Genomic DNA, 23869 nt, shown 5'->3' with positions numbered 1-23869 from the left:
TTTACATTTTTTACATATGTTTTGAATTTATGTGAAAAAGTCTGTGTACAGAAGTTATAGATTTTTTCATAACCTACAACATTACAAAACACTCTTTTTCTATAGGACTCATAGTTTTGTCGGAAATCGAGAATCGATCGCTTCTAACACTTAAAAATTCAAACACGTCACGCCACTTCCCTTCCCTTTGCCGACCAAAATTTGTTCGTAAATCATTTAAAGGATCGTTTCAGTGTGACCTTCACTGATCACTGATTTTCGACATTTTTTTAATGTTGAAAAATCGGTTCGGTACCGGAGTTTGATATCTTTCTTTCATTTTCGATAGATTTCATCCTACTATGAATTTCTTACATTTTTATCATTTTCAAAGGCTTCTGCACTAGGTTTTCAATAAAGTAAGCATAGCATAGTTTCGAATATATCATACAACACCACTTAGTTAGATAAATAAAGTACCAACATTGAAAGCATATCTTTATTTTTATTGCTCTCCTTTTTACTACATACATCAATTTATACTGTGCACTCCTACACGAGTGCTTGGTTAAACATTTGAATTGCTTATTCGTTAAAAAATATAATAATTTTTCGTAAAAATATACATATAGATTGTATGTTTGCATTTATACATATACATTACTATAATATAACTTAGAAGGCACTAAAATATATAGTTCAGTACGAATATATAATAATTGCTTCCAATGCGACACTCGCTGCACGCCATGACTAAGCCTTGCTCTCTTGTCAAAAAATTTTATGTGAGACAAGCCGCCAAGTTCAGAGAGTATGCCGAAATTTCCCTAAAGTGGTCCTATTCACTTTCTACTTCTGTTTGTTTTAAGCCAGTCTATTGGATTCATGCCAGTCTATTTAGTTTATACCAGTGGTTTATTCGATTCGCTTTATGCGAAGATATCGAAGACAGCTAATGAAAATATTAGTAATGCTTTTGGTTTATATTTGATATGTATGTGTGGTTATTTGAAGAGGCGTACAAAATATTACTGTATTTCAAACAAAATCGTCTTCGATTTTATTGCGCTTTTATACAGTAGTTCTAGGGCTGTTCTCTTGTCATAAGACTTACTTTCAGAGCAAACACAAAATATTGAAATGGAATTCTATGTAAGAGAGTATGTGAATAAAATCTTGCTAATCCCTCCACATTTGATTTATGCCTGTTGTTTATTCTCCAATGCCTTCTGGATGACAATTAATATGTCTAAGTCGATATTGTTTATACATTTTATTTGTATCACTCCGTCAGTTTTTGTTTCGTCCTATCTAGGTGCGAGATACTCTATGGTTCTAAAGTATTCTAAATCTAAAAAATACCATATAATTTAGGGTGGTTCTTAATATATTTTGTTATTGTGAATGAATAAGTCAACCATACTTAACAAGCACGCATTACTTTATATAAATCAAATTATTTTTTAGTCGGTAAGTCGAAAACGTTATAAGCGATTTAAAAATTCATATTTATTATTTGTTTTTGCAGTTTTTGGCCAAAATCATACAAAAGATGACCACCCTAACGTAACAACATTTACAAATATTAAATAAATATTAATACAACTATGCTGCGCTGCCGATTAGCCGAGTTACACGAGTATTGCACAACGGGTCGTAGCCTATGGCTTAACTAATTTTTGGTATTTTGCCTTTGGTTCTACAACTTTTCCTTGAAAGCGTTTAGAAGTGTTATATAAATATTATGTTTACATTACAATCTAATTAATGTAATTAATTTAATTCTAAAGTCCATGTTACTATACTTAGAACTAATTAAATATAATAATTTGAGCTCGCAACAGAACGAGTATTGAAATACTTTCGTAGACTTAATCTAAGTTTTATGAGTATTGCGGTGAGCGATATGTTTTACTCGCAAAGCTAACATTTCAATTTAATTATGTATATACAACCTATAAATTATGCAAATATATGCGAGACTAACGGTTTGTTACTTTATTTATAGTGATAGCGTAGGGACTCAACGTCCGATTCGTCGTCACTTGACGAGGGCGGCGTTTCCAGATTCGCCACCGCCACATCCAGATAATCTTCATTGGCCAACAGCAGCTTATCGAGGTTCTCGACAATCTCAGCAAAGGTTGGACGTGCGCTGGCATCGAAGTGCCAACACTGTCGCATGAGCATGTAAATATTCAGCGAGCATTTTGGTGGTTTGTCCATACGTTGACCGGACATCAGATAGCTGTAGAGCTCCTCCGCTGACATGATGGTGGGGTATGGTTGTGCGCCGAAGGTCATTATTTCCCACAGTAATATGCCATATGACCAGACGTCACTCTGTGAATCGTAGAATTTGTCCCGCAGCGATTCGGGCGCCATCCATTTGATGGGCAGACGACCGTTGGTGTTCTTACGATAGTAGTCCGTGTCCTGTATGTCGCGCGCCAAACCGAAATCTGCTATCTTCATGACGTAATCATCGCTTACGAGCACATTGCGTGCCGCCAGATCGCGATGTATGCAGCGACGTGATGCCAAGTACTCCATGCCGCGCGCAATTTGAAAAGCAAATGAAATGAGGTGCTTCTCGGTGAGGTGGTGTTTCGGTAGCGGTAGCTGATGCTGCTGATCGCCATAATCTTTGAGTGTGCCAGCAGCAAGTGGTCGATTTTTGTTGAGAAAGTCCTTGAGGTTGCCATGCGGTGCGAACTCCACAATCACATAGAGCGGTCCCGATTGACTGCAACAACCAAGCAGATTAATTATGTTGATGTGTTTGCCAATGATTTTCATGACCTCCATTTCGCGCACTAAACTGGCAATATCATCATCGGTATGGCCTTCCTTCACCATCTTCACGGCAACAATTGAATTATTAACCTCAGCCATGACGACACGTCCGAAAGCGCCCTCACCAAGTGTTGCGCCCAGTATCAGTTGTGAGCGTGGTATTTCCCAATTGGAATCCAAGGGAAACTCGTATTCATTAAATGGTGCCGGTTCCGAGTTGGAACTCTGCAGCACAGTTGTGCGCTGCTTCTCAATTTTCACCACCGGCATTATCATAGTGTCCATGGAGCCGCTGGAGTCGCCACTCGGCGGCTTATATATGATCACCTTCTTCGTCCACTGATGCACCGTTTCGATACGTTGTTTGAGCAGCTTTTCGTGCTTAACTTTACGCAGCACATACACGAAGAAGATGATGCAAACCAGTGCGAGCAGCACCATAACGGCCACAATACCCCATATCTCATAGCCGTGCATAGATTTCGCTATGGCGCGTACACTGGGGTCTTGAATGCGCAGGTAAGCGCTGCTATGCGACTGACCGAGTCCGTTCATTTCGACGCAGGTGTACCAGCCTTCGTTTTCTGGCGTCACATTGGTGAAATTCAAAATATCTACGTCTTCCACATTCTTCAGAAATGTAGTATTCGTTGAGCAGGCGGTTTTGTTGCAAGGCGTGAATGTCCAGGTTTTTTTGCTATGCAAATCGGATAAGTAGACACATTCCATGTTGCCGCTTGCATTTAATGCCAATGTTAGATTCATAGGCGCTTTCAATATAATCGGTTTGTGATTGACACGATCACTAATGATCAATTTCGTTGCGTGCTCAATGCAACCGAGATAGTTGCATACGCGACACTTGTATATGCCTGAGTCTTCGGGCACCACATCTGCCATATGTATACCCCATTTCACCTTGCGCACACGTCCCATATGCCGTGAGATCTTTGTATCATTGAGCGTCCATGTTATGGTCGGCTCCGGTCGGCCAGTTGCCGGGCACGATAGTTGTATATAACTGCCGGAAGGTTTGGAGAGTATGTTCGGCAGATACTTTGAATTCTTGAAACGTGGCTCGAAATCAGTAGGTGATTTCGTTTCGCTGCCATCCGTGTTCGTGGCGTTGGTGTTATTCCTAAGCGTGCCGTTGGAATCATCACTGTCCATGTTGTCGATGTCGCCATTTTCCACTGCCGTCTCGGTGCCGAACTCTTGCTCGCTACGCTTTTGTACCTCGAACACTGCATCGTCGTAATCGTTGAGCTCTTGCGAAGTGGGCTTTCTAGCCGACACCGCATGCGGTGTGTTGAGTACGCAAAATAGTAAAATGCTGAGGTAGATAATTTTGAGTACTTCCGAAACTGCGCCCATTGTCGGTGTCGGTGTACGTCCGACAGTGTCTAGGTGGCTACTGATTGTGGCATTGCGTCTACACGTTGCCGTGGCAACTCCACTCTGGCGTGGATATCTATTTTTGTAATTTATGCGACTATGCTGTGGTTTATGACTCGCTGTCGTTTCGGCAGCGTCTATGACTGTGGCAGCCATATTTTTGCTCCAGCAGCGTCTCGAGTGACTTTGCCTGCCTGTTGCTATACGATTTACTTGAAATGTGCTTGTGTTTGCTGTGGTTGTTGTGGCAGTTGGTGCGTTCGTAGCTATGTCGCGTGTTGCATCCATTTTTAGTTGCACCCGCCTGTTTATTTTTGTAAATACTTCGCAAGGGGTGCACGTTGACACATGTGCGGTGTATATGGTTTTGTCATGCGGATGCTACGAGCGCTGTGCGTTGTTGTTGTGCTGGTTTCGGCTTCTTGATTCACCGGAAATCCACTTTAGTTTCTTTTAATTTGAGACTCTCTATTTCTGCTTTTAATTTATTGCTGCTGCTTATCGCAGTATTGTTGTTGTTCCTAGTTATTTTACCAGTTGTCATAGATGTTGTCGTTCTTGCTGTTTTCTATGCATTTGCACACACTTCTGTCGATCGAGTGCAACATGTGTTTTTCCCGTTTATCATTCGACGATCGACGTTTGATCACTTTGCGCGGCTGCCTTGATCCCCAGCGTGATCTGTTGCGACAATCACCTTTTGAGCGGAAATCTCTAAATGTGTATGTGGCACTGTTGTTGGTACTTTTGATTACTTTTTGGTTTGCGGTTGTGTCGCGCTTCAATCGCTGTTGAAGGATTTATTTACTTGGGGCCTTCTACCTTATCTGCGGTAATGTGGCTGTCAAATTCTTTGATGACAGATTTGTTGATTCTTCTCAAAGGTTTCTGTAATGATGGATGGAAGAGGAAATGCATAATGTTATAAAATGGCGCAATTAAAATATATATTTTCGGATCTTAAGAAATTTGTTGCTACTTGTATATGTTAGAGAGGGAAACTTTTCTTCGTGTTAAATGAACGGCATTTACAACTTAGAACACTAGAGCTTTGAGATTTTTTTTTTGATTTCTTTTCAGAAAAATCTTTAGAAGCTTGGCGTATTAAGAAATAAGTAGCACCTACTTCTACTTTTAGTATGAATGTATCCAACAAATGCACGTCTCTAAAACTTAATGCAGCCACCTCCAAAAAACGATAGCATTTGTGAAGTGTTTTTCTCTAAACAAATGAACTTCGATGATTGTTGTTGTCTACCGAATATAGAAGAAATAGTTCAAACTTGCTAAAAATCAGTTTTGAAAAGAGATAAATCCGCGGAAAACATATTACTGTTCTAAGCAACACCTTCCATCTACTTTATTATCTATGGTGGACAATGTGTTAAGTATCTGACACTAACTGAGTAGCACTGATCATCAGTCTTTTGATAACCGTCAAATTCTGTCACGTAAAGCCAACCGTTCACTGTATTTACTTCAAAACTGTCTTTTCTATGGCTTTACTTCATGTTTAGGACCATCAAAAGTGGCATTGCTGACAAGTCCAGTTGACAACAGCAAGACAACTGTGGTTGGGTAGTGAGTTTGTGAAGGTTCAAGTACACCCTATTTTGAATTATTACAGATATGGCTTTGTTTTTAGACTTTTCGAAACAATGGTAGGAAACAAATATTGAAAATATATTTTTCCTAATTTGGTCAATAAAATCTTGGATATCCATCACTAAATTTGGTATATTTTTAAGGATTAAGAATAATTCCATAACAATAGAATTTGTATATAACAATGAGAAGCAGAATTTGTGCTCTATAGCCAATGATTCAATTAAGCTTGCTAAATTTCTAATTAAAATCAAATACAAAACAATAAACACTATAAAAGTTGTTCGAAAATTACGTTTTATCAATTTAAGAGGAGGCAGCATCAACGCAAGCTAAAAACAAAATAAATGCACAAAAGAAGGGGGAATCACTTGATTTGTTTTATTGCAATTTAACGCAATTACTACTGCTATATATCTATGTGTGTGTCAATATACATATGTGTGCATGTCTACATATACCAACCCAAGAGTGTTTTGTGCGAATTTTATCTAAACAAGCAATATGTGAATGGCGATTGCGCTGAATTTACTCAAAGCAAAACCATAAATGTGGCAACCAAATTGAATGAAGAGCGAAATGCAATAGAACATATAAATACAAAAAAAAGAAGAGTAGAGGGTACAATTGAGGCATGTATAAGTAAACAAATGTACTTGAATACCTGTGTGAGAGTATAGTGAATATACGCAGCGGGTAAACAATTTATACCATACAAAAAATTAGACATTTTGGAAGATTTTCAAAAATTCGAGCATAAATATGTATTGCTTGTCCAGTTTTTTTTTTTTCTTGGAAAAAAATTCTCCAAAAAATGCTTGGCTCGTTTGGAGGTAGCCCAGGTAGTAGACGACGCCCATAGAATTCAATCCATATGTTTTATTTCAATAAAAATTCACTAAATAATTTGGTATGGCCGTTAAATGAAGTAGATTGAGACAGCGGATCAAAGATATCGAAAGATATTATTAATGAAAGTGTGACTATGAGAAAGCTAAAGTGAGTTTCGGTTTGCATCGCTGACTGGGATAAATGTTTGATATATAATAACAAAAATAAATTATAAAAAATATATATAAATTATTTATATTTACTAATACATCCGAGTTGCTTCATTGAAATGGGCAAATGGATGAAAATGGTTCCAAAGTTAATTCACTTTGGAAACCAGTCAATAGCCAATCGAGTGAACTGAATCTAAAGCGTGTTAAGGCGTTGTAGTAAGCAAGCAAAGTTATGGCGCCTATATTTTGAATTGAGATAGATAGAGAAATTTTAATCGGCTATGATCCAAGTAGCATCTTCATATCATTATTGTCATTGGCTCTTGTGAATAATGATGAGAAAATGTTGTTTTTTTTTCATCAAAAGGTGTCTTAAGTTAATGGAAAATTAAAACAAAAAATTGGACGATGTAGGCACCGACGCGTCGCGACGTGCTTCTAAGTCCACTGTATATTATATCTCAGCTTCAATAACTTTTTTGAGCTCAAAAAAATGTTTTTAAGCGCTACGACTGAGAATACCATCAGAAGTAAATACGTAATATACAAGTATTGCAACACCAGAAAATAGGTGTTTGAAGGCCAATGTTGCATAAAACATTCATATTTCGCCAACAATAAAAATTTATTTTTAAAGCGTTGCATTTCAAGTTTCCAATATGACGTAGTTTCAGTAAAAAATTAGCATTTCTGTTATAAGATATGGCAAACTTTGAACACTTCCGGCGGAAAAGCGTATTTTGTAAAGTAAGGAAATGTAAAAACTCACAAGAAACCTGAATAAATAAACTTACGTGAGATTTTTCAATATTTCAGAAAAAAGTATATTAGAGCTAATAATATTCACTGAAAATTATGTGTGTGTATGTTTGTGGTATTATTGCACTATATTAATTAGAATGACTTCATCGAGCGCACGTTCAAAAATGCCTACATACATATATGTATGTATATATGGATATATACAAGTATTATTATGGAGAAATTAGTGTAAATATATGTTTACATAATTGCACTTTCAACCTTCACATCTTTAGACCCATATGTACATACATATAATATATATATAATTATATACAAACTCTTTTCTTTGAAACGGTTTCGAATTGAAATGAAACCAGCGGAAATCAGTGGCATAGCATCATTGCCACTACGTGATTATTTCACGTTTTTATATGTGAACTAGGCATTACCAAAAATTTATTGAACTGTAAATAATGATTATTATTAAATGATTTTAATTGTACAGCGTGTAATTGCATTCGGAGAATTTAATAAAAACTTACGTTTGCTCAAAGTCAAGTAAACAAATTTGTATTAAAATATGAGAATCTTATACCAGTTTGGCGTAAGTTTAGACGTGCTTTCTATTTAAATTTTATGCAAGCGCGTTAAACAAATTTATTTTACAATTTTTGTTTACATAATTTAGATCAATCTCCTTCCATTCTTCGTACACATGTATATAAATATTTTTTTTTAAATATATCTGAACATATCTAAAACGTTTTTATGTTCGAATTTATATTATATATTTATTTATTTTATACAAACTAATTTGCGTGGAATATTCATAGAAAAATCATAACAAAACGCAAGATTTGTTCATATTTTCGATCCTTTACAAACACTTTATACATACATACGAAGTCACGAAAGCAAGCAGGAAATTATTCTGTAGTCAGCGGTGAGAATTTTTTGTTGTTTTTAAAGTCTAGAAATGTTATCAACACATAGTACATACCATGTCTGCATTGTGTAACACAAAAAGAGTGGATTGTTGTATGGATCTATTATATTCCCTTTCGGTCAAAATTAGACATCGAAATCGCCTTCCATTTAACAGACCACTGTAGTGGCTTTCAAGCAATTAAAGTAAGACTTCTTGGTGTGACAAGGAGTGTACTCAAAACTAGGAATTTATTTGCAGATAGCCAAGCGGCTTTAAAATCACTAAAGTCTCTTAGGCTATCGTCGAAGCTAGTGAGAGAATGCTTAGATCTTTTAATGGATCTGACATCCTATTTTACGATAAACCTGCAATGGATTCCAGTATATATGTATACTGATATTTCTGGTAACTGTGAAGCAGATGAGCTACCCAAAATAGGCACACCCCACAATTAGATCCCGAAATACAGGGAATTTATATGCCTTTGTTTACTTGTAGATATTTAATCTATAAAAATATTATAAATATAGCGGAGTCTCGGTTGGAGCCAATCTCTAACTTATTCAATAAGCAAATATCGATTAAATTCAAAAAATGACATAAGAACTCTAGCAGATCACTGTCAAATTGGCAGGCATGCCAGCAGACTAGGAAAGTAGGAACGTCATATAATGACTACTGTAGAAGCTATCAGAAAGTATTTAGTAGAAGAGAAGAATATAATTCATCCTCTATTTAAATGTAAAGCTCTGCATAGGGAAAAATCGCATTGGTCGATGATTTCTTGACGATATTACGTAAGTTGTGCAGATAAAACTTTTCGTAATGAAGAACTTCATCAGAAGCACGGGATAGTTCAGAGAGAGGACAATAGAGTGAGGGATCTTAGTCTCTGTGGTTCCGTAATTGACTTTCTAAACATCGTGGAGCCACTCTACATACCAACTTAAAGGATTACTATTAATTTTAGATTTCAAAAATTAGTTATTGTGCAAAAAATCGTAAATTCATCAACATTATTTAATTTCGTTCTATTTTCCTCACCGGCTTTTTATGCATATACATATACCACACTTGGCACTGTACATATGTATGTGTTGTGTATAGAAAGCTGTATGTAGAAACTTTGCATGAATGAATATCGCGCGCAAAATGAAATGAAAAAATCCTATAAATACATATATATTTTTATACATAAATACTTATATCAATACATATACATATACAGTTATATGTATGTACATAGAGTGAATCAAAAAGGTTTTGGCATACCGTAAACTTAAATGTTTATTTAAAAATTTCAGATTGTTTCAATTTCAACATTTTTATTATAAATGTATTTAACTAAAAGATATTTCATATCTTACACATTTTTAAAGATAATGAAATTATAATAAAAATCATAAAGATTCTACATAAAAAAGTTAAGTTTTTTGAATCCGATTTTGTTAACTCTAATATTTTGTTAAACCTCTTTTGGCCTGAATAACTGCCTCTAAACGTCGCCGCATGCGTCCAACTAGGTTTGATGTCTGAACAGGAGTTATATTTGCCCATTCTGTACGTATGGCCTCTTTATGTGAATCATTCGATGTTATATCGTGAGTCCATATTTTTTTTCCAGTAGTTGCCAAATATGCTCTATAGGGTTAGTGTCTGGGGGTTGCGGAGGTGTTTTTAACTGCTTTGCATAAGATATGAGGCATGTTTCGGGTCATTTTCTTGCTGAAACAAGAATGACTGCCCACTTAAGCTCAACTTCTCAACGCTTGGAGCTAACTTTTCCTTTAAGATTTTCAAATATGAGTACTTATACATTTTAGCAACAATAAAAACCCCCACATCAGACGCTGCAATGCACCCCCAAAATCATTACGTTGCCACCGCCATGTTTCACAGTCTTAATGATATTATTTTCCTAGAACTCTTTGTTTTGTTTTCGCCAACATTTTTGGGCACCATCGGAACCAAATAAAAATATGAATAATAAATATTACTTTATTCCAGAAAGATTCCAGTTGATTAACATTAAGTTCGGCGTATTTCATTTTTTTTATTCGTATCCAAAATGAATGGCTTACGTCATGGAACTCGCCCCTAATGACCAGCTTTGTGTTAAGTGTTACGTACAGTTTGGAAGTTAAAGTTTTTTTCAAAGCTTTGTTGCATCTCTTGACACAGCTTTACTGCTGAAATCTTCAGATTCTGAGTCACTGCAGCTATAACCGCTCGTTTCTGACGTGTTGCGAATTTTTTTGGGCGTCCAGATCTGTTCTCACGCTCTAAATTTCCGGTGATGATGTATTGTTTTATAATGTTTCGAACAACTTTAAAATACTTATGAGTAATAAGCCGAATAGAGCGAAAAAAAAAATTAAAAAAAAAAAATTTAAAAATACCGTTTATTTCCCAAAAACTTTACTTACTCACAATTAATGCAGAACCTTCTTCAAAAGCGTTTAGCCGTTAAAAAAAAAAAAAAAAATATTTCGCAAAAACTTAACTTACTCACAAGTTATGCAGAACATTTTTCAGGAGAGGTCGTTTTTTACATGCATTTCGCGTTTCTTATGAAATAACAGAATTTATTTGCTTATTATGATATACATACATGTATGTACATATGTAAGCTAATAATACGGCCTGCGTTGAAAAGTTGGTTACAAAAATTGTCATTTCAATTTTGAATATACTCTTTAGCAAAGACAACGCCCGTACCAAAATTTTTTTGATTCACTGTATATAATTTCACAGAAACAGTGCACGTCTTTGTTCTGGGCATTTACTTTGCTGTTTGACTTTGCGTTTGCGTTGCAATTTCGCTTTTAAGGCTTTATATTTTGTAGCACTACACTTTCTTCGTCTTTTCAAAAGCTTTTCAGTGCACTTTGTTGCTTAAGCAGACACTTGAAAGACTTTCTTTTCCTTTTAGTTATTTAACTCATTCATGATTTCACCGAGTGGATTTTGATTTTTTTTTTACTTTTCACTTTTTTGGCAAACGCTCGTGGGCCTTAACTATACAACATATGTATGTATGTATGTATATAGGAAGAAAGTACAAAACACACGTAAATTTTTGGTATTTATATACATTTTACAAAATATATAAGGCACTCTCCTTTTTGTGCATGTGTGTGTTTTTTCTCATTTCAATTATTATTTTTTCGTCTTTTTTGCTCTTTAAATCATTTTTAGTATTAATTAAAATGTCTCACATATATCCGGTGATTTTCTTTAATGGCGGCATGTGCGCTGTGCTCTTCCTGTCTTCGGCTTTATGCTTTCTCGCTGGATTCAAATTCTTTATAAACAGAGGCACTTCTGGTATTCACAGTTTAAGTTTTTATAAGCGTATATATGTTTTGTGTGTCCAAAATACATACTTTTAAGTGTAATTAGTTTAACTGTATATATATACATACATACTTATATGTATATTTCCCATATACATATATACATTTATATTTATTATATAAAAGGTGTGCACAGCATACATATGTATGTATCTTCAACAAATTTGCTACTGAAATTCCACATTACACAAATTTGCTCACAAACTAATTTTTATTTTATGCACAACCATACATACAAGTACATATGTATGTTTATTTAATAAATTATTTATTTAATATTTAAAATATTAATATTTCAATTTTTCCATAGGATTTTTTTTTGTATGATATATGCGCATATAAATATGTGTATGTATACTTAATATACACACTTTTTCACTTAAAAACAATAAACTTATTTGCAGCTCGTAACATTTTATATTCGTACCTCGAATTATTCAACCGTTCACGCTAGTTCTGCTCGCACTAGTCTACACGAATATTCGCTTTTGAAATTATCCACATTTTCCTTGTTTAGATACTCGCAAGCGTTTGATCAAACCACAAAAAAAAGAAAGAAAATAACATAAAATGCTCTCATAACACGCTCGCCGCTATGGCCCACAAATTTGTTTGCGCGAGTACACAGCTTTTCAGCTTTATCAGTCACTTGCGCCGATGTCCGAGTTTTTGCCTGCTGCACACCCGTGTGTTCCTAATTGTTGTAGCGTTTTATCCAAACTGTCCGTCAGCATCGTTCATTGCACACGCTTTCGATGTGCACATCCATGCCGCGTCTACTAAGGCAATAGCTTTCTTCCTGCGATGGCGGAACGCCCTCAAACGACTCTACCGTACATACTCAATTGCTGAGATCGGTGGTATTTAGTGCTCACTCCCGTTACACGCCTGCGCCTGCAAATCCGACCGGACGTAAGCCATCACATATTCACATATGGCTACTATATGTATGTATTTATGTAATTCAGCACATTGCTCTTCCACGCAGTTGCAGATCTATATAAATATGTGCACGAGTGTAAGCACTCACTCAGCTGTAGATCGCACTCATCAATTACACTCAATTTGAATACATTTATATAGTGAAATTTCAGAAAATTAAAAGAAATATACTATCCCCCATTTCATCCGTATAGCACATGTGGATCTACTTTAGTTTATACATATCTACAAATACATTTGTATATATGAGTGCCCTGCAGGAAATTGCCTATTGTTCTATCACAAGTATAGTTCAGGATCTAGAATAATTTCGTTGAATTATCACTGCAGTATGGCCGACAATTTTCTCTTGACTTGACAATAGATGTCAAATTTCAAATAATTTTTCTTCCACAATTCAAACTTCCTTAACTCGAAGTAAAATTTATGGAAGCAAATTTACATGAAACTTGACTTCTATTTCCAATTCAAAAGTTTGAGTTATGGAGAACTTCGAGTTAAGGAGTTACATGTGTTTACGTCATGTTAAGTTATTTTTTTATTATCTTTTAAATTCTTCAACACCTCTAGAATATTGTCCTAAATTTTCAAGTTGATCTGAGTAATAGTTTTGGAGATACAGCCTTAAGAGAGCGAGACCGAGTTTAAAATATTTATTTTCAAAAATTTCAGAATTTCTTTGTTAATAGTGAATGTTTGTAACAATAAAAAGTTTTAATAAAACATTTCATTTTGGATATAAGAAAAATATTGTTGAAAAAGGCTGTTTTTTACTCGAGAAAACCCATGTTACCCCTTTTTGAAAGTTCAACTATGTGATAGCTTGCTAAGCTATCGAATTCGTGGTCACTTTGTACTACTTCGACACTCTGAAAAAGTGAGCTGAGAAGCTAGCTGAATCTTCCAATGACATTGCAATATGAAAATCGACGATTAGAGTAGCACTGTTCGATTCGCCAAACGCTGGAGAGCAGTAAATCAGACCAAAGATTATCAGTTATTCAAAGAAAAGTGAAGTTCATGAAAACTGAAAGATTGTGGACGGAGATATAGAAATACATATGTATGTATATATAGAAAATAGTTCACTTTTTCCTGCTGGGTTTTCGGTGCTCTGCACAAATTTCTGTTTTATTTCAGTTCAACAGTTTACAGCCCTACTTCCCGCATCTCTGTTAATTGTGTTTTTTTCTCTGGCGTCTTTTTTTATTTTCAAAGCCACAAAGCCATATGTTGCAGGCATGTTCTATTGAGCTGTCAGTGTGTCGAACTGCCGATCTGCCGGTATGCCACTCTATCTTGCTGTCTGCTGTTTGACAATTCGACTCTCTATTTTTATTTGTAGGTAGAATATTTCGCATTCGCGGACCATTGACTACACTCAGCGGCATTAGCCTGAGTTTGCGTCGCTCGAAACGATGCGAAAACAGTAGCACCAGCGTCAACATACATACATACATACATACATACATACATACATACATACATATATACATACATATGTGGGCAGCAACAACAGCAGTTAATAAGATTAAAACAACAAGACCATTTACTAAAATAACAACACATTTGCCATAGTTGGAAGAAACGCATATACTTGTATGTATGTATGTAAATATCGTATTTTAGGTATGGCAGTGTGTATAGGCATTTGCTGACTTTTGGTGCCTCTTTAAGTACACCCCAACCCATTAGCGACCCAATACCGATTGCTGCACTGACAACAAATGACATACAAGGGCAAATATTGTTTTATGTCGTCTACCACGTTGCGACTACGCGCACTAATTCAGTACCACATTTGCGCATGCTGAATGTAAATATGTATACAACAGTACATATGCATGTGTGTATGTATGTGTTTACAAGCTAAATATGATCGTATTTTGCGGCAAGTATAGCGCTGAAAAGCAATTTCCATAAATTCGGTTCAGTAATAGTTCATTTACTCAAGGTTTGAGTTTCAAATAGATCTATGAACTTTGCATGTCAATCATCGTGCAAGTAATTGATCCGTTGCTCTGGAGATATGGTATTACCCAGGGTTCTTATTTACTACTCCGTAGCAGCGAAATTTCTAGAATTATTGCTATGTTATAGCTACCGCTCTCACTATGAAGGGAGCCGGAGCAGAGCCATAGCAGAACAATGTTATTTTGTTAGGTAAAAAACTATAGCTGTAGCAATAGTCAAAAATGAAGTGTTGTGCTCTGCTCTGGCGTAGCGGTAGCAAAAAATTGGAAGCGGTAGTAGAGCAGAGCTAATTAAAAAATTTCATGTGCTACAGCTCTCGCATGTGTAGCTTGTGTAACAAAACTCCGATCAGAGCAGAGCACATACTTTTACATTGTTCTGCTATGGCTCTGCTACGGCTCTCGTCAAAGTGAGAGCATTGCCTAAATCGAGAAAGACTTCTACAAACGTCCTCCTCGATTTAGGCTAGGTGGCTAGTGAATAATAAATTATATTTAGCTTGAGGTTGATAATGATATTATGGAGCACCAAATATGCCATGGAAAAGGCAAAACAGCTACTCTTTTTATCCATATTTACATTCGCTCATTCTCAATACCCATTCTCATTGAACAGTCTTGTCATTAACCGCTACGTTTGCCAATATTTTAACTAGAGAACGTATGACCATACAACTATTGTTATTAAATTTTGAAATCAATAACTTTATGATAATATAATATTAATAGCTAAATGTCTTTCAAAAATAGCTTTGTCTTCTGAAGACACACAAAATAATTTGAAAATTGAAAGCATAGAGTATTAACGCCGTATAGATGACTTTAACGATTGGAGTTGCTGCAGTAATAGAGAGAGAGAAAGGAAGCCTGAAGACACAAACATATAGTAACTTAAAAAATCATAATTGTAAATATTTTTAGAATAAATTTTAAGTTGTTTTCTTTTGCATTTTATTTCAACCGCCTCCATTTAGTGGAAAGACATATTAGACATTGCTGCTTTTGACATTTGTGAAAAAAGGTTACATTTGAAAGAGTATCCCAGACGCACGAATTCAACCGTAATGTGGTACATATGTTGTGCAGACGCTGGCAATTCAGTTTGAATCGAGTTGCTGTTGTGAGTCCAGACAGAAGATGCATTTGTGCGTATGCTTGTCTATTACCAGATACATATACATATGTATTTATATACCTGGTATATATTTATACTTGGGCATGCATTCGCACATACATATGTATGTATGTTTGTACAAGCATTTGACTTAAGCCGCAAAAACTTTCGCTTTTCAATGGTTCTTAAGAGGAGTGACGCTTAGTGAGACTCAAAGGGAAAGGAATTTTTTGCTCAAACCTACTTGAGAATAATAAGAGTTAAATAATATCCGTTTTCGGAGACGAAATAGAAGAAAATAGGAACGATTTAGTTAAAAAAAAAATCGAAAATTATTAGAATGTACAGCATTTGAACATTAGCAAAGACTTACCTCAACTTTTATTGATTGCTTATACCAGTAATTTTTCCTACATATGCCGTGATAACCTGGCTGTTTGCAAGTATATCAGCTAAGACACATAATATTAGATAGCCGAAAAAGTCTTTTTGTATTTCTAATCAAATTTTAACTTATTTTTATATTTATTATAATAAATAAATAAGCCACTTTTTGGCAATACGAAAATACTTTTTCGACTACCCAATATATAATATTACATATAGCCAATATTTGCAATACAATTGCTAAGGGATTAGATTAGTGAATGTTGAAATACTTTGATAGAGCGTCTTTTTAATCACACAATCCTAATATACCAATATCCTTAGGTAATTTGATATTTTTATTAAGTGTTAAGGCGCTTTGCACAATACCGTTATCAACGATAATGATCGTGTTATTGCGGATTTCGATCACTTCAACATTCTGTAAGATAATTTGATATACAAAATGATTTTTCAGAGACTGACAAAGTAAACGGGATTCTTCTTCTTCTTAATTGGCGTAGACACCGCTTACGCGATTATAGCCGAGTTAACAACAGCGCGCCAGTCGTTTCTTTTCGCTACGTGGCGCCAATTGGATATTCCAAGCGAAGCCAGGTCCTTCTCCACTTGGTCCTACCAACGGAGTGGAGGTCTTCCTCTTCCTCTGCTTCCCCCAGCGGGTACTGCGTCGAATATTTTCAGAGCTGGAGTGTTTTCGTCCATTCGGACAACATGATCTAGCCAGCGTAGCCGCGGTCTTTTAATTCGCTGAACTATGTCAATGTCGTCATATATCTTATACAGCTCATCGTTCCATCAAATGCGATATTCGCCGTAGCCAACGCGCAAAGGACCATAAATCTTTCGCAGAACTTTTCTCTCGAAAACTCGCAACGTCGACTCATCAGTTGTTTTCATCGTCCAGGCCTCTGCACTATATAGCAGGACGGGAATTATGAGTGACTTATAGAGTTTGGTTTTTGTTCGTCGAGAGAGGACTTTGCTTCTCAATTGCCTACTCAGCCCGAAGTAGCACTTGTTGGCGAGAGTTATACTGCGTTGGATTTCCAGGCTGACATTGTTGGTGGTGTTTACGCTGGTTCCAAGATAGACAAAATTATCTACGACTTCAAAGTTATGACTGTCAATAGTGACGTGAGAGCCAAGTCGCGAGTGCGACGACCGCTTGCTTGATGACAGGAGATATTTCGTCTTGCTCTCGTTCACTGCCAGACCCATTTGCTTTGCTTCCTTGTCCAGTCTGGAGAAAGCAGAACTAAGGGCGCGGGTGTTGAGGCCGATGATATCAATATCATCGGCATACGCCAGCAGCTGTACACTCTTATAAAAGATTGTACCTTCTCGATTAAGTTCTGCAGTTCGAATTATTTTCTCCAGCAGCAGATTGAAGAAGTCGCACGATAGGGAGTCGCCTTGTCTGAAACCTCGTTTGGTATCGAACGGCTCGGAGAGGTCCTTCTCGTTCCTGACGGAGCTTTTCGTGTTGCTCAACGTCAGTTCACACAGCCGTATTAGCTTTGCGGGGATACCAAATTCAGACATCGCGGCATAAAGACAGCTCCTTTTCGTGCTGTCGAAAGAAGCTTTGAAATCGACGAAGAGGTGGTGTGTGTCGATTCTCCTTTCACGGGTATTTTCCAAAATTTGGCGCATGATGAATTTCTGGTCGGTTGCTGATTACATGTGATTAATATGGAAAAGACCTTAAGCGGGAACCAAGATCAAATCCCATTTTCAAGATTATGATATTATTACTATAAGTGGTTACTGATTTACAGCTTCCATATTTAAATTGAACTGTACTTTGTTACTATTAAATCTCACATTAATAAATGAATTACTACTTGCCTTTTTTGTCAAGAGTTCCGGATCTTTAGTAATCAATATTTGCATTATATTACATTCCTCACAAATTTACATATGTATGTACATATGTATATTCACTAACCTGGACACTCATGCAGTTCGATAATCTTGTTTTCAATGCTTAGCACAACTTTTTTATACTTTTCGCCACTTTTTCAAGTTTTGGGCACTTCACGCATACACATACACACATGTACATATTTAAAATTTAAATGTTGATGAAAATATCACTTAATAACTGTAAAACCAGCGCTCGGGCGTTAGCACCTTATTGTCAGAAAGTCAGAACTTTCAAATTCGCGATCGTTGCAACACAACAACACTCCCGCTACGCGGCAAGAACCGATCTACATAGCGCCCAATTGAGCTAGCGATCGTGATTTCAACGAAATGAGATTTTTTCCGTAATTTCTCAACTCAAATACGCGAACGCCGAATTCAGTCGAGCAGTAAAATTTAAATGGATTTGAGTGCAATCGTTGCGTCGTGCAACATTTAACGATGTTTATTTATAAAATTGTTTATTGTTGATCAGCACGCACGCCAATCTACATATTTACTACTTACATGTATGTATGTATGTTACATATAGAGGAGTAGGAGTGATGCAGCGACGAGGTGAGGGGAAACAAACAACAGCGTGGCTGCGGCGGCATCCACTCAAACACTCAACTAGCGCAATGAAAATTTCAATTGATCAGCAACTGGATACATACCTACATGTATATGTACATATATGAGTGTATACATATGTATGTAAGTACCATATACATATATGCATGTAGCGCATATCACAAAAGTGCGGCACAAAATCAGTAGCGAGTGTAAACGTTATTGCGAACAAAAACATGGACAATTAATGAAAAGGCAGCAAGCAAATCTTAATTGAAGCAAGCGTCGAATTTTTTGTGCCATTAGGGGCAAAAATCGATCGGGCAGCGATCAAGGGTGTGTTAGTGTGATTTTCAATATCGATAGTTCCGTATTTCATTTCATTACGCGCTAAGGTTGGACAAAGTTTAACCAATTTTTTAACGGTTATACGGTTATACGTGTGAACATATCTTAAAACGAGGAAGTGTGTAATTTGAATGCAAATTTTAGTAAAAAAAGCAGTAAAAAAATTTTGTAATTTTTATCTACTGATAAATTATATGGAATATATTTCTACTCGTACGAACGCAATTATTTAATTAAATTTTTCTTTTTACTTTTATATTTTTTTATAAAAGTTGATAATTTTGCCAACGAACTAAATAATTGTCTACATACATATTTATATATATATTACATATACTTACATAAATTGTTATTTTTGCTGTTCGCGTGTTAATAAATTTCACTCTCAGCATTACATCAACCCTCTCTAATTCTTTAATTTACCCTATTCAAGTTTGTATGTACTCATGTATGATTGCAGCTCTCTCTAATCACAGAAATTAATCTATTGTCACAAACATTGATTCTGCAAATCAAAATTAATCCACATCCATACATACATATGTGTGTACATACATAAAACATTTTATTCTCATGGCATACGAGTCTTTATAGCTCGTCATATGAGAGAACCGTAGATAAATTGGGTAGCTGTAGCGAAATAGAGGCGTTGCGTTTGGGGTCTTTAGCGGAAAAATGGAATTTTTCATGAGTTTTCATATTAGTGAAGTACGCGTAAATTATATTAGAGAGGTGTTTTAAAAGGCCTACAGGTATAGGTAGGAGTTTTGACTCAGCTGATATCGACTTTTAATGTAAACTCAAGTGCTCCTCTAATTTTTAACAACATCCAAATCATATGATATCTCAAATATTTCATTGATTCTATTCGGAGTTTTTCATTTAGGCTTAATTTTTCAGCATATGTATATATGTATATGTATGTAGATACTATAATAATTACAGAGAACCCTCCTGCCCGTGCGCTACTGCTCGTTAATTTAATAACATCGTTCAACTATGCATACATAAGTCTCCACTACAGGCGTTGGCATCACACGCACTCATAAGGGCAGGCTATGTTGAAAGTCAATGATTCAGTTGAGACTACTATCGCTGGCACTGCAATAAATGTGGTGTTGCTGTGAACACAACTCAAGCAGATTCTACTCTGACAATTGTGCTCGACACTCGAAAGTTAAAAAAAAAATTAAAAAAAAAAAATTGAGTGATCTAAAAATTGGTATCATATGCGAACAGACCACAGCTAATTTAGAGCGACCTTGTAGGAAATTGTTGTCGATTTCTATTACCGTTATTTGATGTTGCCTGAGTTGTGTTAGGTGGTTAAACTCGATCTCCTTGGCAGTTTTTCTGCTGTTTCATAAGTGAACATGGAATGGTCCAACAAGTGGGGTTAAGAATTTCATCTACGGATTTATGAAATATGCGGGAGCCAAGTTTTTCTTACCAAATCAAATGTATTTTAAAGATTGTAAGAATTATAGTAAATATATCAAGCTAAGGGTAGTGTCTTCAATAGTGTAAAGAATACATTAGTATTAGGGTGGTATATTTTGAAAATTTAATTTATTTCTCAGAAACAATCGACACATTTACACAATACATATATTAAATTAATAGTTACAGTTCCGAGGGAATCACAAATAATACTATATATATGTACATATATACAATAATATGGGACGATAATATCAATCTGTCCAAACTAGTTTGCTCTAATCTCTATGCTTATTGGCGGTTCGACTTTATAACTCAATGTAACTTTTGGCTGATGAACGATGTCTTGAAATTTAAAAGTTGTCGATAATTTTAAATTGCGTAACGCATGTAGCAATATGATACGTAACGAAATTTCAGCATAACGAAAGCCTGTCAAACGAAATATTTAAAAAACTACATAACAAAAATTATGACATAATATATAGTATACCCTTACCTATACAGTTGCGTGCGCCTTTCGAGAAAAGCATATAAGAGCTTGGGTGCCGCTTTGCAATGTTCTCGGGCAAAAAGTTATCCGGATTGAAACGATGTGCGTCGGGACCCCAAATTTCCTTGCGCCTATGCAGTTCATAAATTGGTATAACTACTTGCATATTTTTAGGTATTTTTACTCCTGGACAGAGTTCGGTGTCATGTATAGCCTCGCGTCCAATGTAGGGTATTGGCGGAGCCAAACGTAATGCATCCGCTATGCACATATCCAAATATGGAAGATTCTTTAGGTCGTCATACTCTACGGTTGTGATACCGTCGGGAAATACGGAGCGAATCTCTTGGAAAACACGTTCTTGTATTTCGGGATGCATAGCCAACGTCATAAGGCAAGTGTACGCCGCACTAACCGAGGTTTCGAAAGACTGGAGAAAATAAAGTTTTATTATGTTTGTTATTCTAGTAATCTGTTGAGATTTAGTCTTAAGTATATAAAAACAAATCTTAGCAAAAAAAAAATCGGTTTCCGCACTGAAATTGGTGATTATTGTGTGATACTAATATCCAATTATTTTTCAATTTATGTTAAAGATATATTTTGACTGTGCTTGGCAGTGGCACAGTGATGCACCTTCAATGGCATTGAACGCAGAATCCACATAAAGCTTTCAGGCCTTTTAGCTAACACCGAATGCCAAATTGTGTGGAAAACTCAGTAATGAGCTATAGCCACAGTGTGCGATCAGTTTCGGATTTATAGTAAACATTTTTTAAGCGATCTAGAGTCGAACACGCTTTCGGTAATATTTTCGTGATGAAAAAGATGAGAATATTATTGTGTTATTAGCGTACGGCACAAAAGTACGAACAAAAAAATTTTAATGTGAAGCCCAAAACTGCTCACATGTGTCGTTTTCTCTAAATGTTTGAAGACGATATTTTATGTTTCTAAATTTAAAAAAAAAAAATTTAAATAAATAGCAATAATTTTACCGCTGCAATCATTGTGAAACACTCGATTTCCACATCTTTTTCGCTGAATACTCCCTGACGCATGGACTTCAGCGCTAAATCAATCATCATTTGTTTGTCCTCTTCGAAATTGTTTTCGGTCTTTGAATCATTTTTTCGTGAAAGGTTTTGTTTAATCAGCTGCAAGAATTGATAAACATATATTTATATTTATGTATATATAAAACTTGTGACTGTAATAATTTCTTACTCACAGATCGTACAAAGTCTCGTAGGTATTCACGGTACCTTTTATATCGTGGAGTATTGGATAGAAAACCTAGGCCCACCGAACTGTATATGGAGTTCTTTGCCATGAGATCAATCAAGCTTTAGCATAGTCGAATGTGTATTTAAATTATTATTATTTTCACTTAATTAACCCGTTAGTTTATAGAATTTTTGCAAGTTAATTATAAAGGCCCTCAGACTTTACTCACACATTAAATGCATCCACAATTTCCCTGTGCGTCTCATCACCTTCTTCCATCTTCATGCCCATAATGGTTACTGCAGTTTTATAGAAATGGGTAAAATAACTTCAGTTAATGCATTTATTAGAAAAATTTGGTATTTTAAAATAGTTAGCCGTAAATACTTACACAGACTCAATTGCAAGCCGCATTCTTTGATAATTGTAAAAATATCCTGTTCCCCTTGTCCGGCCAGCTTTGTCAGTCTGTTCTTCATATTAATTGCATTTTCATTGAAATAAGTAAAGAATGCCATGATATTATTATGTGCGAGGAATGGGGTTATAGCCTTGCGATTGATTTTCCATTTCTTTGCTGCTCGTACAAGAAATAAAAAATAAAATTAAAAGGAAAAGGAAAAAATAACCGCCTACAGGGTTTGGGTGCTATTACCTGGACTTACGATGATACCATTTATTACGCCGTTATGGAAGTGTTTATACAAATCTGTGGCTTTGTTGAGGAATACAGGCGAGGTGGTGACATGCTTGACAACCTCAGGATCGACGGTAACGACGAACGGCGTATTGGCTATCCACAAGCAACCGGTTAATTGTTTAAAGGTATCGATGTTAAGACTGATATTATGGTACAATTCTATAATTGTGTGGATATTAAAGCAGTGCTTAGTTTCTCAGCAACTTTATAACAACAAAACTTACTATTTAAATCAAGAAGTTGATAAGCTTGCCCAATAAAAGGAATACCGTAAAGTGTGGGCAACTTGGAGGTTACACTGCTATAATACTTCCGCTTTTCATACAAGCGCCAACCGGCACAGAGTATCAGCACGATTACCGTTATAATCAGCGTTTCTATACAAATTAAGGCACCCATTTTTACACAGAGCAGCTGAGCACACCACGATTCAGCAGAATATATGAAATGGCACGGACTGAGTCAAAAGCGGAAAACTGCACTAACTTTTATATGAATTCCATTTGTACTGTTACTGTTAGTTAAAGTTAATAGCAATGCGCAAAAATCGGTTAGAAAAACAATTATTTACGTTTCGATTTGTACACTTATCACTTTTTCTTTATTACAAAATATGTGGATATGTTTGTGTGTAGTTTTACAGCTATGCTAAATTGTTATCAAGGGGACGTGCCTCTGTATTAAATGGAATTAAAAGTTAATTATTAGTTTTATACTGTAGTATATAGTTTAACGCTCACTTAAGCTCAAGGGATCTACAGCCCTCAAAAGAGATTTAACTTTGTCAAATTATTATAAGCTCGAAATAAATAGCATTGAATTGCTCTCCTTAATGATTTACTATACATATATTTAAGCGAAGAAAAAATAATAATTTATAGTGGTTATTCTAGTCTACGGATTTGAAAATATTTAAATTGTCTCATACTTACATAGCTTTGATTTTCAAAAACACCT

The 23869-nt window shown here is 35.7% G+C and overlaps 2 protein-coding genes across 5 annotated transcripts; both read right to left on the bottom strand.

Moving 5' to 3' along the window:
• Positions 1-442: 442 nt before the first annotated feature.
• Positions 443-18446, bottom strand: LOC126767963 (fibroblast growth factor receptor homolog 1). 4 transcript variants are annotated; one of them, XM_050485816.1, is made up of 3 exons: positions 12235-12592; positions 11670-11775; positions 443-5058 (listed from the first exon to the last, which is right to left on the bottom strand). In XM_050485816.1, exon 3 carries the CDS (start codon positions 4456-4458, stop codon positions 1978-1980), a length of 2481 nt encoding a protein of 826 aa, XP_050341773.1. In that variant the 5' UTR covers positions 4459-5058; positions 11670-11775; positions 12235-12592; the 3' UTR covers positions 443-1977. The 4 variants fall into 4 exon arrangements, with proteins under 4 accessions (XP_050341773.1, XP_050341765.1, XP_050341757.1 ...); XM_050485808.1 differs by lacking the exons at positions 11670-11775; positions 12235-12592 and adding an exon at positions 18175-18446; XM_050485800.1 differs by lacking the exon at positions 11670-11775.
• Positions 18447-20593: 2147 nt separating this feature from the next.
• Positions 20594-23360, bottom strand: LOC126768023 (probable cytochrome P450 313a4). Its single transcript, XM_050485882.1, has 8 exons — positions 23137-23360; positions 22868-23071; positions 22604-22789; positions 22442-22511; positions 22217-22331; positions 21984-22142; positions 20992-21415; positions 20594-20924 (listed from the first exon to the last, which is right to left on the bottom strand). The coding sequence occupies exons 1-8, from the start codon at positions 23309-23311 to the stop codon at positions 20761-20763; spliced, it is 1497 nt and encodes a 498-aa protein (XP_050341839.1). The 5' UTR covers positions 23312-23360; the 3' UTR covers positions 20594-20760.
• Between the last annotated feature and the right edge of the window lie 509 nt (positions 23361-23869).

Source organism: Bactrocera neohumeralis, chromosome 2 (assembly GCF_024586455.1).
Source record: "Bactrocera neohumeralis isolate Rockhampton chromosome 2, APGP_CSIRO_Bneo_wtdbg2-racon-allhic-juicebox.fasta_v2, whole genome shotgun sequence".
NCBI classification, from domain to species: Eukaryota; Metazoa; Arthropoda; class Insecta; order Diptera; family Tephritidae; genus Bactrocera; species Bactrocera neohumeralis.
This window is presented reverse-complemented; position numbering and strand designations above follow the sequence as displayed.